The 16,981-nt window shown below is 35.9% G+C and overlaps 1 protein-coding gene across 4 annotated transcripts in view; it reads left to right on the top strand.

Moving 5' to 3' along the window:
* PRORP (protein only RNase P catalytic subunit) overlaps nucleotides 1-16,981 on the top strand; it is a 109,680-nt gene that overhangs the window by 21,247 nt on the left and 71,452 nt on the right. For all 4 annotated transcript variants that reach the window (XM_072962931.1, XM_006212759.4, XM_072962932.1 and 1 more), the window contains one exon: nucleotides 16,730-16,837. In XM_072962931.1, coding sequence (XP_072819032.1) covers nucleotides 16,730-16,837 — 108 coding nt within the window. The remainder of the gene's footprint in view (nucleotides 1-16,729; nucleotides 16,838-16,981) is intronic.

Below are 16,981 nucleotides of genomic sequence, written 5' to 3' on the forward strand. Positions count from 1 at the left end.
ATTTCCTCTTTGTTTTTGCATTTTCCTCAGCTGGGCAGCAGCTGCAGGGAAGAAAAATGTGATTTTCTGCACTTATGAGTGCTGGCTTTTCTTTTGGAGACTTATAATTGGAAGAGTGGAATGTGTATGGATTGAGCTACTTACACAGCTAATTTTAACATTAAGTTTTTAAAAATAAATTAGTTCTCGGCGTTTGTGCCCATGATAGATTTGCTCAGATGATTTGAATTCGCAGATAAACTCAGGTTGTCTCCAAGGCAGGCATCCCTCTTGACAGACCTCTGCTTTAACAGGGTGATTCTTTGCAAGCTAACTGAAAAATGATGAATGGCAAAATTGCATTCTGCTATATTAATAAAAAATAGTATATTTTCTTTGCAGACTCATACCATATAAATGCTTCTGTTTTTGGTTGAACTGGTTATTTAACCTGTAGAATTCTCCAAAATGAGAAATAAACCAACAGACCACTTCCAGAACCAGCAGAGTTAGATGATCAGATCCAAAGCACAGCATTTGACGTCCCTGTCAGCTATGTTATCATTGAAGCTAAACTAGTATTAAAATCCAAATGTGTTTACTCATTATTGTGTTGGAGTAAAACTTTCCAAGTAAAATACCCTATAAGTAAAGGAACCATAATAGATTTTGAGGGGAGAGGACCCTAACCCTTCCTTTCCTTGTTTTGTGATTGATCTTAGTAATTTTCTGGTTTTGTTCTGTGGGATTCTGAACCCCCAGAAATTGTGGTAACATTTTGTGTACATATGTGTGCAGTGTTAAGGGTGAGTTATGGTCTAGCAGGTAAATACCACACATACATCCAGGGTAAAATCAGATTAAATTCTTAGTTTATATAGCTAAGGACGCTGAAATTTATCAGAAAGTGGCCAGATGGAGAAGAAGGTGCTGGACATTTCAGTGCAGTTTCCATAGGCCCCTGGAGTGCCCAGTGAGGCTGAGCAGCCAGTAACAGTGTCTACTCAAGGTAAGCTCACTCTGTCTTAATTCATGTTGCATCACAGACCTTTTATACCTAGGCTGACATCACTGTTCACAAGGATTTATGCCACAATCTATGTACCTCTTTGAAGAGGACTTTATGAATAGTGGGCTTTCCTCTTCTTATCAGAGAAAACCCATTTTCCCACAGTGAGGGTGTATATTTCTCTCCTGGAAGAAGACCTGGAATCTTAATTAGTGACCCTGATGGCATTTCTTTCACAGCTTTAGTTCTTTCTTATCCAAGCGACTCCCAAATTGTTTTCTTTAATCCTTTTTTTTAATATGGCTTCTCTTTAAAATTCCTGATCAATATAACCACTTGTGAGACATTTCTATGTGAATATGCCATTATGAACTCAAATTCAGCATGTCATAAAGCAAATTCTTCATAAATCTTTGTTTTCTAGCCTCCAATCAGACACTGGTTTTTTCTGTTATGGTATTTATTTATTTATTTATTTATTTATTTTAACGTTTTTTACTGAGTTATAATCATTGTACAATGTTGTGTCAAATTCCAGTGTAGAGCACAATTTTTCAGTTATACATGAACATATATATATTCATTGTCACATTTTTTTCTCTGTGAGCTACCATAAGATCTTGTATATATTTCCCTGTGCTATACAGTATAATCTGTTTATCTGTTCTACATTTTGAAATCCCAGTCTGTCCCTTCCCACCCCCTGCCCCCTTGGCACCCACAAGTTTGTATTCTATGTCTGTGAGTCTGTTTCTATTTTGTACTTATGTTTTGTTTATTTATTTATTTTTTTTAGATTCCACATATGAGCGATCTCATATGGTATTTTTCTTTCTCTTTCTGGGTTACTTCACTTAGAATGACATTCTCCAGGAACATCCATATTGCTGCAAATGGCATTATGTTGTCTTTTTTATGGCTGAATAGTATTCCACTGTATAAATATACCACATCTTCTTTAACCAGTCAGCTGTTGATGGACATTTAGGCTGTTTCCATGTCTTGGCTACTGTAAATACTGCTGCTATGAACATTGGGATGCAGGTGTCATTTTGAAGTAGGATTCCTTCTGAATATATGCCCAGGAGTGGGATTCCTGGGTCGTATGATAAGTCTGTTCCTAGTCTTTTGAGGAATCTCCATACTGTTTTCCACAGTGGCTGCAACAAACTGCATTCCCACCAGCAATGTAGGAGGGTTCCCTTTTCTCCACAGTCTCTCCAGCATTTGTCATTTGTGGATTTTTGAATGATTGCCATTCTGACTGGTGTGAGGTGATACCTCATTGTAGTTTTGATTTCCATTTCTCTGCTAATTAGTGATATTGAACATTTTTTTCATGTACCTATTGATCATTTGTATGTCTTCCTTGGAGAATTGCTTATTTAGGTCTTCTGCCCATTTTTGGATTGGGTTGTTTGTTTTTTTCTTATTAAGTCGTATGAGCTGCTTATATATTCTGGAGATCAAGCCTTTGTCAGTTTCATTTGCAAAAATTTTCTCCCATTCCATAGGTTGTCTTTTTGTTTTACTTATGGTTTCCTTTGCTGTGCAGAAGCTTGTAAGTTTAATTAGGTCCCATTCGTTTATTCTTGCTTTTATTTCTATTGCTTGGATAGACTGTCCTAGGAGAACATTTTTGAGATGTGTGTGAGATAATGTTTTGCCTATATTTTCTTCTTGGAGGTTTATTGTATCTTGTCTTATGTTTAAGTCTTTGATCCATTTTGAGTTTATTTTTGTGTATGGTGTAAGGGAGAAATGCTGTTGAGTTTCCTTTTGTGACTTTCCTCTTTGCCATCCAGAGTGAGGAGGTTAAAACTGATTTTGACTCCTCTCTTACCCTTAACTTTTGTGTCAGATGGGGCAGTAATCCTGTTGTGCATCATTTCTCAGATCTGCCTCTGCTGCTCCATTTCCACTACTTTCATCTTGTCCAGGCCCTCAGCATCTCAACCTCAATGCCTGTTACCTCCTAACTGATTTTCTTGTGTCTATACCCTTCCTTCCATTTTTTTTTCATTTATACGCTTGCTAAAATCAATCTTTTTCCAACACTGATTTCATCATATTCCCTTGCCTCAAAACCTTCTGTTTTCCATTCCTACCCTGAAAGTAACTCCTTCCTTCTCCACGATTTTGCTTCAACCTCCTATTTTAAACCTCACCCCTTATTACTGTCCTCTGCAGACACCTGCTTCAGCCAGAGCTGGCTACTCCCTGGCCCTGGACTGCTGTTTTCTTCTGCTGCTTTTTCCCTTCATCTAAAATGGACAGAAGTACAGTTTACATGTCTCTAAATCCTGTTTTTCCTTCAAGGTTTATCTCAAGTCCCTTTTCTGTCACGACCTTTCCTAACCTCTATAGTCTGTCTTTTCTTCCTTTGAACTTAGAACATTTATTAACTCTGGCACACATTTGGCTATTAATCCTAGGCCACATATTCTTGCTTTAGTGCTTAGCTTTTCACAGCAGTATCTGTTGTCTCTTCAACCACATTATAAACTCTTGGAGGGACAGAACACCCTTCTTTGTATTCTCCACAATGTTTGGCATCCAGTAGGTATGCAATAACTGTTATTTATACATTAAATCAAGGTTTATATATATATATATATATTTTAAATTTTGTTGGGGGGAGGTAATTAGGTTTATTTATTTATTTTTAATAGAGGTACTGGGAATTGAACCCAGGACCTTGTGCATGCTAGGCAGGCATATACTGCCTGCTGAGCATATACCCTCCCCCCCAGAGGTTTATATTTCTTATGTCATAGTTCCCATTTATTTAATGACACCATTTAGTCGTTTCAATAACTTTGAGGGAAGTAGTATTTTACATACTTTACAGAGAGGAAACTGAGGCTTGGAGAAGTTATAGTCAACTTGCCAAAGCCACACAGTTTAAGTCACGAAGCCAAGATTCAAACCCTGATCTTTGGATTCAGTTACACATGCTGTTTATACTATACCAGTAATTGTGCCTCCTTATTAGTCTGGTTTTCTTTTTTGAGGGTGGAAGAGTGCCTAGTACTTAGCTTGCTATTACTTGGAGCAGAAGAAAAGATGTGGCAACTTGAATTAGTAATTGCTAGCAGGAATAATGAAACAGATGCAAACTGTGTCAAAGTTCACAGGAAAGTAGAATTTCCCTTTATCTCCTTTATTACTGGTGGAATGACTCATCTTCCAGTTGTACATTGCTCTTAAGTTATTCAGTATTTGTATAAGTTAGAAGGAAGGGAAAACCACCGATGAGATGTACGGGACACGTCATTTGAGCTAAGGAATGTTCCCGGGATATCCCCAAGATTTCTACCTGAGTCTTCTTGCCTCTTCCATTTACTGTTGGACTCTCGCCTTCTGGGTTTCTTTCAGAGTAAAATCACTTCCCATTTTTTTTCTGCCCTCCGTTTAGACAGCTTCCATAGGCTACTTTCTTACTACTGCGATACACAAAGATTTACTGTCTACTTATTTAACATGAGTCAGACTTAGTATTGTTTAACCTAGGCACTAGAAATTCCATGATTTAAAAATTTCCCTTTTCTATTCTCCCTCTTCTATTCTTGATTTTTTTTCATTAAAAGAGGACAAAAAGATAAGTCAAACCATTTTCTTTTTAAATTAGCAATAAAATAGAACATACATGATAGTAAATTCTGCCTCATTGCTCTGAGAAAATTTTAAACTTTGGTTGCTTTTGCAGAGACAACTGATAAATTGTTGTTTCTGCTTTATAAACAAAATAAATAGCTCATTCAGCTCAATGAAGTAATGAATGAGGTAAGAGTCAGAAACAGAGGTTCTGTATTTTTTATAGAATCATTAACTTGGTGTTTTTTCCCTCTGCATCTCAATTTTCTCCCAGGATTATTCTGAGGATAGAATCAGAAGATACATGCATGTTGTAAAGTATAAAGTAATCTACAAGGATGTACACCAGTACTGGTGTACTTCAGTACAGAACACTTGATTTATGAATCACCTAAACATACACATGAACTGCGAGAACCATGGATCTGGCCTTTCTGAAGGGGATGGGCTGAAATGGTCTCTGCCCCCTGAATCAAAATATGTGGGAACAAATGACATGTAAACATGTTTTTCTTATACATATGGAGGCAGTTAGGTTATTGCTACTTTAGGGATTCATACATTCTACCACCCTATGAAGACAGAAACCCATTTCTGAGTCAGGAACAAGAAGCAGGGAGAGTTATTTTCCTGTTTTAAAACCCAAAGAGTTATAGAAGGTGACAAGCTCTTGGCAGAACGTGTACTGTTACTATTTACCAAAGCACACGTAGAGGCTCTTGTTGTAGAGACTTCTTACGGTCAGCTCGTTTAATCTTACTGAGTCCTTACAGTGGCCCTTTGAAGTAGGTAGCTGCACTTCTCACCTGAGGAACCTGAGGCCCAGAAAAGTGAAGTGACTTGACCAGAGTCATATCAGCTAGTGGGTGGCAGAGCAGAGAAGATGCAAACCCAAATAGGCTTATCGCTAGTCCAGGCTTCTTTAGCATCCTCACAGCTGCTTTGAGGTCTTGTGTATATATACCTGAGGAAGATGATAGTAATATGGTACCTCAAGTTATTGTTAAAGGAAACATTTTGAGTTTGGTCACTTTTTCAGGGTGAACAATGAAACATCTGTAAAGATACTTAAAAAAAAGCCTTGGACAACCCCCCATACTTGCTTTTCTCTGGGAATTGTTTTTAAGGATTCTAGTAAAGTTTTATCTATGTGTAGTGCTCAGTTTTTCTTTAAGATTTTTTTCTCTCCCTTATTCGAAAATAAATGTTTACTTTCTGATTTGGCGGGGGGTAGTTTTCAGTGAGTTTTATTTGTGCAATATTTTTATCTTATTTTGTTTTGGGATCATCCAGTGAAAGAACTTAAATATGTTGTGTGTTTGCTTCCAAGGAAGAGGAGAAGTTAAGTGCTGTGTTGATGTTGTGAAGCAGAGGGGATTTCCAGGGTATGTAAGCGTGGATCCTTGAACTGAATGCAGAATTTTAAAAAAACAAAAAGAAAAAAGGAGTGGTTAACAGCATTTCTGGGTTTGCAGGATCCAAGCTGTGTTACTGCCTTTCCTTGCCTGATTTATTCCTTTTAAATTTGGGAGCAAGAGTCCACAAGGAAAAATACATTGTCTCTTTGCCTTTCGTTTAACTGTTTTCTATGTCTGTCAGTATCTGCTACGAAAGGGAAGGAGAGTGGGATTAAAAAGAAGGTAGCTTTTTGTTCTACCTACTAATTTAATTTTCTGAACTATCTTTACCTGAATAAAATTTACTTCCTCAAAGCCTAGGCAAGATTTAAGAAATACCTTTATACTGTGAGTAATTTAAATTTTTCCTGGGGTATTTAGTAGAGAAATCTACTTGGAAATATGCTTCGCTGCTAGAGAACTAACATGTCTTTAACTCGTGATTCTAGATGGTTGAGAATTTTTTAGTGAATTTTTTTCAGTCCTTTATGTTGTTGATACTAGTCTATTTTGTATTTCAAGATTTATTTTCTTCCTCCTTCTCCCATGCTCCTCTCCCCTCTTCCTCCTCTCTTTTTTCTCTTTCTAGCTGTATAGTTTTCCATTGTGTCAGATGACCATAATTTAATTACTTACACAGTCTTTTGTTAATGGATACTTAGGTTGTTTTAGTCTTTTACTGTTACAAAAATGCAACAGTGAATCGCCTTACAGATTTGTAATTTCTCATATATTCTAAGATCACTGTGCGATCTCTGCAGATTGAATTGCTAGGACATCGGAGATGTATCGATTTTAATTGGCCTTCATGGAAATTTTATCATTGAACACACCTACTGATCAGCAGTGTATGAGAATTCTTGTTTCTCCACACCTTTGTGTTCCATTGTGTCATCAAACATTTTGATCTTGGCCTATCTGAAGTGAAAAATGGAACCTCAGTGTAGAGTTAATTTACATTTTTCTTAACGAGTAAGTCAATCATCTTCCCATAGGTTTAAAGGCCATTTGGATTTTTTCTACAAAGTGTTTGCTTCTGTCTTGCCCATTTTTCATTTTCTCAATAACTCAATAACTTGAGAGGTTTCTTTTTTTTTTTATTGATTTGTAGGAGCTTTCCATTTGAAAAATTGTGATTTGAGTTGTGATTTTTTTGAGGCTTTTTTTCCCTTATGATAACTTTTTTCCATGCACATTTAAAAATAGTCAAATTTACCAGATTTTTCTTTTATGACTCCTGGGTTTCATTCTTAGAAAGGCCTTTCCTTTTTACAAGATTATTTAAGAACAAACAAACATAAACACAAACTTCTTTTTGCCCCCTACTACTTTTGTTGTTTTTCCTTTACATTTTTGATCCATTTGGAATTTTTTCTGGTGTGAATGTGGTAGTGTTCCAACTTGAATTTTTTTTCCCCTGTTAACTACCCAGTTGTGTCAACACTGTTTATTTAACAACCCATCTTTTCTCCCGCTGGGTTGGGATCCCACTTTCAGCAAATATTAAATTCTCATGTATGTGTGGGTCCGCTTCTGAATTTTCTTTTTTCACTAATCTGTGTACGTGATCACAGTATATTGATAATATAAGTTCATAGTGGTAGAGTTAATCCTTAGAACTGGGGTTCTCCCCCTTTCTTTACAAACTTTCAAGGAGTAAATATAGGCCTATGATAAAATGTATTAATACTGTTCCTGGGGGCAAAATCATGGTTTGTATATGTGACAGCCCCAGAACCGGTGGCTTTTTTTTCTAATATATGTTTTTATTGAATTATAGTCAGTTTACAATGTGTGTCAATTTCTGGTGTACAGCACAATGCTTTAGTCATATAGGGACATACATATATTCATTTTCATATTCTTTTTCACTGTTGGTTACTACAAGATACTGAATATAGTTCCTTGTGCTATACAGTACCAGTACCAGTGGCTTTTAAAAATTTTTTACTACAACTCAAGTACAAAATACATTTTATGTAACAACCCATTTTATAACTAAAAATTTTTTCTGTAATATATTTTTATTGAAGTACAGTCAGTTTACAGTGTGTCAATTTCTGGTGTACAGTATAATACTTCAGTCACATAGGAACATATATACATTAGTTCTCATAACAAAAATTTATGTGCTCTTGCTACAGGAGTTAGACTCCGTTTTAATTACTTTATTTAACTGTAATCTCAAAAATGCTGGTTGCAACCTAAATTGATTTCATGACCCAGTAATTGATTGTGACCTACAGTTAAAAAAATACCTTATCAGACTTCTATTTAGGTGAAATTCCAATATCCTTATTAGTCTTTTTTGGAGTGGGGAGCAGAAAAAGGAGGGTTATCTCTCCCTAAATAAACAAGAGAGACTACATAGAAGCAAATAGTGTTTCTCAACAAAAGAACTCATGAAGGGCATTTGCATTTCTCTCCCATTTTGCAAGTACCTTGTAAGGAAGGGCAGTGGTCTTGATTTAAGGAGGGCATGCATGCCTTCTTAAAAACTTGGCCACAATTTATGAATATGTACCGTTCAGGAAGAAGGAAAAACCCTTACAAGGCAGGTGCCAGGAGGGTCAGGCCCATGTGAGGAATATTCCACCATCTGTAAACATAGTTGTTTTGTGGTCTTCTGGCTTTTAGGGATCCCGGCTTGATTTTTGTTGCTCTGTTCCACTATACCTCAGATGAGAGCATGGATTTCTAGATTTTGAATCCAAGGCTGCCCCTTACTAGTTACATGACTTGCTTAACTTTTCTGTGCTTTAGTCTCTTAATCTGACCTGAAGTGGGGAGAATGGTAACACCTACCTCATTACTGTTCATAGAGGAATAAGAGAGTTAATATATGGAAAACACTTAGAATTCTTATTTTTCTGTATTGTTATGATCTACATGGCACTGAAAAGTCTTTGCGTTATTATTATCACTTGGCTTGGATGTATATGGGATTTTTTTTCCTTCAACTTCAAAATTAAAAATTTTGTGGAAAGAGGACTAGGTGGATATTTTCAGTAAGTTTCCCTGAACCTCAGGAGTCCTTAAAGACATGTTTTCTTGTTTGTTTGTTTGTTTTTATGTTAGTTTTTTTTTTAATGGTTAGTTCTCTTCTTTTTGTTCTGATTCATTCTTTGGAAATACCCTTGTGAGAGCTTATGCAGGGTGTCTGTTCTCTGTCCTTCATAGCTATAATGTTCCTCCTCTTTGTGTTTTTTTCTCTGCATTCTAGGAAAAATTTTCAAAGTTTGTGCTGCATTTCACAAAATCTATGTTCTAATATATTACATCCAATCTTCAGTGCTTCAATGAAGATTTTAATTCTGTTACATTTTCTTTTTTTTCTTGCATTTCTGTTTTATTTTTGCCAAACCCTTTGCATCAGTCATGTTCTCTCCTCAAAGCTCATTGCTTTTTCTTTATGGATGCAACTGAGTTTGTCCTCTTTTATTGAGAGGACAGTAATACAGTATGTCCCCTGCCCTCCCCTGAGTTTTTGGTGTTTCCCAGGCTTCCTCTTTTCCTACTCAACCCACTCTCCCTGTTCATTTTCACCCACTCCCCTGGTTTTCTCTACCACCTGATTGCCAGTGACTCACAGATCCATATAGCTCCAGCCCTTGCATTCTCACTGAGCCCCAGACTTCCTGTTGGGCATCTTGATGAGTAACATTCTTTCAGTGACATGATAAGAGGAGTGGTAAACTATTTTATTCTTTGTCTGAAAATGTTTACTTAAATGTTAGTTTAAGTGCAGAGAATTTAGTATTTTCCCTCAGCACTGAAGATAGCATTATTCCATTGTCTTCTGGCCTCTGTTTTAGTTACTGTTGAAGAGTTTGCTTTGGGCCCAGTTTTTGTTCCGTCTCCATCCCCCTTGTTGCTCTTAAAATTTTTTTTCCACTTCTGCTGTTTCACTCTGATGGGTATGTATGAATGTATTTATTTATTTATTCACTGAGCTTCCTGAATCCAAGGTTTCATGTCTTGAATCATGGTGGATTATTTACCCTTGTTTTTCACAGTTTTAAATTGGTGAGGTCAGTTTTAGAGGGGCTTGCTTTTTCCATGAGAACCCTTTTGTTGCCTGGATTGTTGATAGTGTCTCTCCGGAGAAGTTTTGTGTTTGCTTCTGCCAAGTGCTCAAGAGATATTATTGGACCAGACCAGTTTGTATGTAATTTTTTGGTGGAACTTGATGATTTTGTATCATACAGTTTGTCTAAGATTGTACTTCAAACCCATTAAAACCTGGGCCTAGAGTTTCTATTTCTTAAGAGATTTTTTTTTCCTGCTTAGACCCCTATTAGAGATAGAGGAGGTAGTGTATTGTATTTTGACATTAGTGTGCTCATTTGTAAAAATTCTTCTTTTATTATGGAGTTCACTTCCAATTTCCCCCCTCATTTGGACCCAAGGTTTGGTAACTCTCCAGTTTCCAAAGGGTTATCAAAAGCCAAGCCCCTATTTGCCGATACCCATACCTGTCCCATTTCTGCTTTTTACTTCTCTGCTGGACAGCATTGTCATCAGCTCTTTTCCTTACAGTTAGATTTTCAGATCTGGCTTCATCTCTGGCACTTGGAGATTTCTCTTCCTTTATTAAAAGTTCAGCCCTGCATTAAGTATTTTTTGCTGTATTTTGTCCAGCCTTCTTAGATATTTGTAGCAGGAGGGGTTTTTTTGTTTGTTTTTTCATCTTACTGAAATCAGAAAACTCACATAAGATTGTAAGTATTTTTAAATAGGATACTACATGCTAGTAATTATAACTGTAATTACTGAATGAAAAACATCTCCTAGAACATAGCTTCCGATTGAATAAGTATAAACTTTCTAAGATTAGTAGTTGTTAGATTGCAGTGACATTTTCCAGACATGTGAGTTCACTTTTCCCAGGCTACATTAAGGCAATCATGCTAGTGTTCTTTGTATTTAGGATTTATTTGGATCGGCACACGGAGAAATTTGGCCGTTTGATGCAGAGATGCATTTTTTTTTTATTGTTGTTTCCATGTTAAGAACAGTGTTTCCAACCAAAATAACTGGTATTCCCCTGTTTTTCCATAGCCACTGTGACTAAAACCAGTTGTTTTAATACTCCCTTTCTCTAATCTTTGGAAAATATTATCTGATGTTTGCAGTACTTTGGGTATAATTAACATGTTAAGATCACTGCTTCTTTTGTGATGTAAAGTTTTGAGTATGTATTATTGTCATCGTCCTAATTCCCCTTAGTTGCTGTTCTCAAGTAGGAAATAAAATAAATAAAATAAATGAAAGAGATTTGTTTTTAATTTTCTGGTGAAATTTGTATCACAGTCTCAGGATAAAAGTAAACCATCATAAACATATGGATAATCATCCCCCTAAATTGAAGAATTTTAACCTCTTCTAAGTGGAAAGGTAAAAAAGGAGTTAGTGTCTCTTTGCATATCATTTATTGAGAAAAATAAGTTACTTAAGCAGTTTGCTTTGTCATCCATATTGTAGGAGGAATGATAAATAAAAAGACTCAAGTTATCCTGACACGTATGTTGTGAGAGTTATTTATATTATGAGGACAGCTTTTTGCTGGCAGGAGCTGGAGTCACCTCTAGTTCAGAGCTCAGGTACCAGGTGTAGTGTGTAAGCGCCATTCTTTTATTTCTCTGTTGTGCTACTCGTCTTTGGATCACTTTTGCTACTCATTTGTGATTAGGTGACAACCACAAAGCAACAAATACAAGTTCTGCTTCATTGTTTCTAATAAGAGATTGGATAAGGTAAAGAATTTAAAACTTTTGATTATCTGTTTTAGAATTGTTTTTGTTTTTGTATTTACTCTTTTCTGTATTGTAGTAATAAGGAAGAATTTTTTTGTTTTTTTGTTTCTTACTTTAAGTTCAAAGTATAATTACATACAGACTTTATACTTATTCTTTGAGTTTTCAAGTTGCCTAGTTGTGAATCCTCAAACATGCCAAGCTCTTTGGTGTTTCCTAAGGGCCTTGGCAGTTCTTTCCTCTGCCGAGAAGGCTCTTCCCTCAGAGGAGGGGGTATGACTTACTCCCTCACTTCATTAAAACCTTTGTTCAAATGTCACCTAATCAGAAAGGCCTTTCCCTTTTACTTTTACCTTAAAATAGAGAGGAACTAGGAAGAATGATGCTAACACCCTACCTACCCTGCTTAATTTTTCTTCAAGACACTTTTCTCTGCCTGAAATTAAGTGTTTGTTACATTGGTATTGCTTGTTCCCTCCGCTAACATACTGTGCAGTCCTTGAAGGCAGAAAGTTTGTTCACTTTTCTGTTCGTAGGAATGGGAACATCACTGGGCACATGCTTAATGAAAATCTGTTGACGGACTGACCAAGTGAATGTATTAACCTTGTGGCCTAAGGATGGGATCTAGCCCATACACGTTTTTTGTTTGAAAGGTCTTCAGTGTTACTCTTTTAAAAAGTTATTTCACATATTTCAAAATGCCAGATTTTTAATTTTCCTTAAAATATCAAATCTATTGACCCTGGGGCTGTATTTTTTTGTGTGGCAACAATTATCTGGACTGAGCACTAGGCTGTTTCCTTTCTAAGGGACCTATGTTCTCCAATTTTGTCAGTCTTCACCTCTTTCTATCCAGTTGTGGACAATGAGACCTGTGCCATCCACTAGTTATCATTTTGCCAGCTCTGTTATGTTTTCTTAGACTTGGCCCATTTTACCTATTTATGTCACCTGCCTGGTCCCTGTAGGCATCTGAGTTAACAACTGCTGTTGAAAGTCATAGTATTTACAACTTGTGTGAAGTTAAACATCTCAGATTTCAACTTAAAAGTATAAAATGAGTAAAAATGATAGAAGTTGTGGCTGTTGTTAAAGGAGATATATGTTGAATTTATAAAGTATATGTTACAAAAATGAAGAACATCCTTTAGGCCAATGAGCACATAAAAAGATGCTCAACATCATTAGTCATTAGAGAAATATACATCAAAACCGCAGTGAGATACCACTTCACACCCACAAGCATGACTATAATAAAAAGTACATACAACATCAACTGTTGGTGAGGATGTGTAGACATTGGGAGCTTCATACATTGCCGCTGAGAATGTAAAATGGTGCAGCTACTTCGGAAAACAGTCTAGCAGTTCCTCAAAAAATTAAACATAGAGTTACCACATATGATAACTCTTGACAATTTCATTCCTAGACAGATGTACCCAAGAGAAATGAAAACATTTATCCATACAGAACTTATACACAGATGTTCATGGCAGCATTATTCATAATAGCCCCAAAGTGGAAATAACCCAAATGTTCATCTGCTAGTGAATGAGTAAATAAAATGTGGTATATTCATACAATGAAGTATTATTCAACAGTAAAAAAGAATGAAGTACAACATGGTTGAACCTTGAAAACATTATGCTAAGTGAAAGAAGTGAGTCATAGAATACTGCATTTTTGTATGATTCAGTTTATCTGAAATGTCCAGAATAAATAAACCTATAGGAACAAAGTTGATTGATTAGTGATTGCTGGGTGGTGGGTGAAGGGAGTGAGAGTTGACTGCTAGTGAGTACAGAGATTCTTCTAGGAGGGACAGAATATTCTAAGATTAGACTGTGATAGGTACAACTAGTGAATTGGATGGTATGTGAACTATATCTCAAAATTATTTTTTTTAAGTTAGAACTTCTTTTATTAATAATCAAGAAACAGATGATCAAAAGATTGATGGATTTTCATACCCCAGATCATTAGTCAATCTGCAGTCAAGTACGATTCCAGCAGTAGCCCTAGAAAGAAATAATTGCTCTTTGCTTAAATTTGCCATCCATTAAAACAGCTACGCTTGCGTCTTTGTATTGCCCTATGCCACAGCAAGTATGTTATCTCATTAGGTCATCTCTTTCTTTGTCATGCCTTATTAGCATGATCTACTCAGTGGCTTTCGAGTGCAGTGATGTAAATTTATTTAGTTTGGAAAGTGAGCACCTTGGGGGCCCACCAGAAGTATGACAAAGTGATAAAAATATTACTCCCTGACCAGTAAACATATTCAATAAGCAGAGCTTTAGTAATGGGGAAGAAAACAACCTGACACCTTGGATTTTTCTGTATTAGAAGACATGGATCAGGAGAATAATTTTTTTTTTGGTATATATTAATTTTTTATTGAAGTCTAGTTAGTTTACAATGTTGTGTCAGTTTCTGGTGTACAGCACAATGCTTCAGTTATAGATGAACATACATATATTCGTTTTCATATTCTTTTTCGCCATAAGTTACTACAAGATATCGAATATAGTTCCCTGCACTATACAGCAGGAACTTGTTTACCAGAGGATAATCTTTGGATGAGATTATGTTACACATCCTGTGATTGCACAGAGGCTCCTGAGACTCACCTTTCAAACAAACCATCTCAAGTATACCCTTTTCCATTCTGGGTTTTAAGGGATTTCCAGGCTTGTTAACACAGAATATCAGGACCGAAAGGGGATTTTATAAGTTACCTAGTTTAACTCTTGATTTTTACAGATATCCATTTTTCTGGTAATACTAAACTACCTTAGTTTGTTATTACTCCAGAAATGAATATAATGCATACCAAGAACAGCACCAAGATGATAATTTGGAAGTATAATGGGAAATCTTTTTCATGTTAATTATTAGTAAAACCTGAATTTTAAATATTTAGACATAACGAGCAATCTTATGGTTACCAGAGGGAAAGGTGTGGGAAGGGATAAATTGAGAGTTTGAGATTTGCAAATATTAACTACTATATATAAAAATAGATAAAAAACAAATTTCTTCTGTATAGCACAGGAAACTATATTCAATATCTTGTAGTAACCTTTAATGAAAAAGAATATGAAAATGAATATATGTATGTGTATGTGTGACTAAAACATTATCCTGTACACCAGAAATTGACACATGTAACTGACTATACTTCAATGAAAAAGAAAAAGAGTTAACCAAGGATTTCTTCATATTTATATACAAATTTTTGCAGTTCTCTTATTTCTAGCATTCATTTTCTAACTTTCCAGCCTCTCTGGCAGCCCCAAACTCTTGTCTTCTGATTTCTCAAACTAGTCAGTCTGCAGCTTTCTGCTTGATTTCCAGCTGCCCCTGTCAACCTTGCTGACTAGAGTGCCCTCCGGCAAAAAGCCAAATAGAGGCAAATTTCTCCTGGTGCAGCTCACTTTTCCCATTTCCATAGATAGGTAACAAATCATCCCAAACGTAGTGGCACTGAACAGAAAGTCACTTATTACTATTATTATTATATCTCATTTTTCTAGAGTTTTACTAGACTCAATTGTGTGGTTCTTGCTTGGCTCTTCTACTGTTGTAATCAAATGGAGGCTTGAGGTCATTCATCTTGAAATCTTCCTCACTCTCATAGATCTGATGGTTGATGTTGACTCGGTTGGACTGCCAGGTAGAATACCTATACATGACCTCTGTGGCGATAGTTAGGTTCCAAGAGCAAGCATCCTAAGAGGGAGAGCCAAATGGAAGTTGTATTGCCTTTTTTTTTTTTTAAATTGAAAGTATAGTCAATTACAATTTATCTGTTTTAGTCATTATGTGTATATGTATACATACAAATATTTGTTTTCATATACTTTTTCATTATAGGTTGCTATATATTACAGTTCCTTGTGCTATATAGAAAAAATTTATTATCTATTTTATACAGAGTTAATATTTGCAAATCTTGAAAAAAAAAGAAGACATTAATGTATTGCCTTTTACTACCTATTTTTTTAATTGCCTGTTTACCACATAGATTACTTCTGCCATGTTTATTCATTGGGGCAGTCACAAAGAGCCCATATTCAAGTGGAGGGAATTAGACTCCACATTTTGAGAGAGGAGGAGGGCCAAAGAATTTTCAGTCATCTTTTAAAATCACCAAACGTTCTTTCAAATGTTGTGTTCCTTCCAGTTTCTGCCTGCTTTTGGTCATTCTCTAGTATTGTCAAATTGTTATTTTTTTATATAAAAAGTACTGTATTATCTGGTCGTCCAATACAGACTACTCCATCATTACCAGGAGTGAACTGCCTCCCCTCCTTTTCTTCTGTCCATAGCATTCATCACATTTGACCTTTAATAACTTATTTATTTGATTTATTTTGTGTCTCCTTCCACTAAAATGCAAGCTCCATTACATTGGGGTTTTGTCTCTTTGGTGACTGCTAGGCATATAGTAGGTGCTCAGCAAATATTTATTGAATGAATGAATGAATGCTCAACTCTTCAAAATAGCTGTAAGTAAACAAAACCCTCTTGGTGACAGAAGAGAAGCTACAAATTATAGAGCCTTGTTCTTTCAGCATGGTTGCACTGGTAGACTGGCATATTTGAGGTTCACTTCTTCTTAGCTTACAGAACAGGACATAGAGATTTTGACATTTCACTATTATCATGACTACCATGTGTGTCATTGTAGCAGACCAGATGGCTGGTTACAGATCAGTTGAAGTGCTATGTGAAGTACTTTGTCAAGTGTAAAGCACTGTGAGATTATCAAGTATATCAGATAATTACATGCAGTTGTATCTGTTAGGCTGGTCTTTTCAGGTTTTTATTTGAAAGCATCTCTGTGTGTAGGTATATGTGTGTGTATTTTTAAGGGATGAATATTTTGACTTATCAGAGCAATAATAAAAGTCGTAGCAGTGTGTTTATATATTAAAGTCCTTACTGGGTTCTTACTAATATTTTATCTGACTTTTCCTTTTTAGGAACTTAGGAGATTTCAGAACTTTGTAAAATGCTGTCCTCCTTTTGATATTGTCATCGATGGGCTCAATGTTGCCAAAATGTTTCCTAAAGCTCGTGAGTCTCAAGTTGTAAGTACAAGTTTTATTTTACTGTTCCACATCTCTAGAAATATTTACTGTACCCATTTGTGACCTTCCTTAGGTCTCTTAGCTCCCCATTTTCCCTTCTTCTAAAAATAAGTTCTCAGAGGGGCCACAGTGAGCAACTAATCA

This window comes from Vicugna pacos, chromosome 6, assembly GCF_048564905.1.
Source record: "Vicugna pacos chromosome 6, VicPac4, whole genome shotgun sequence".
NCBI lineage: Eukaryota > Metazoa > Chordata > Mammalia > Artiodactyla > Camelidae > Vicugna > Vicugna pacos.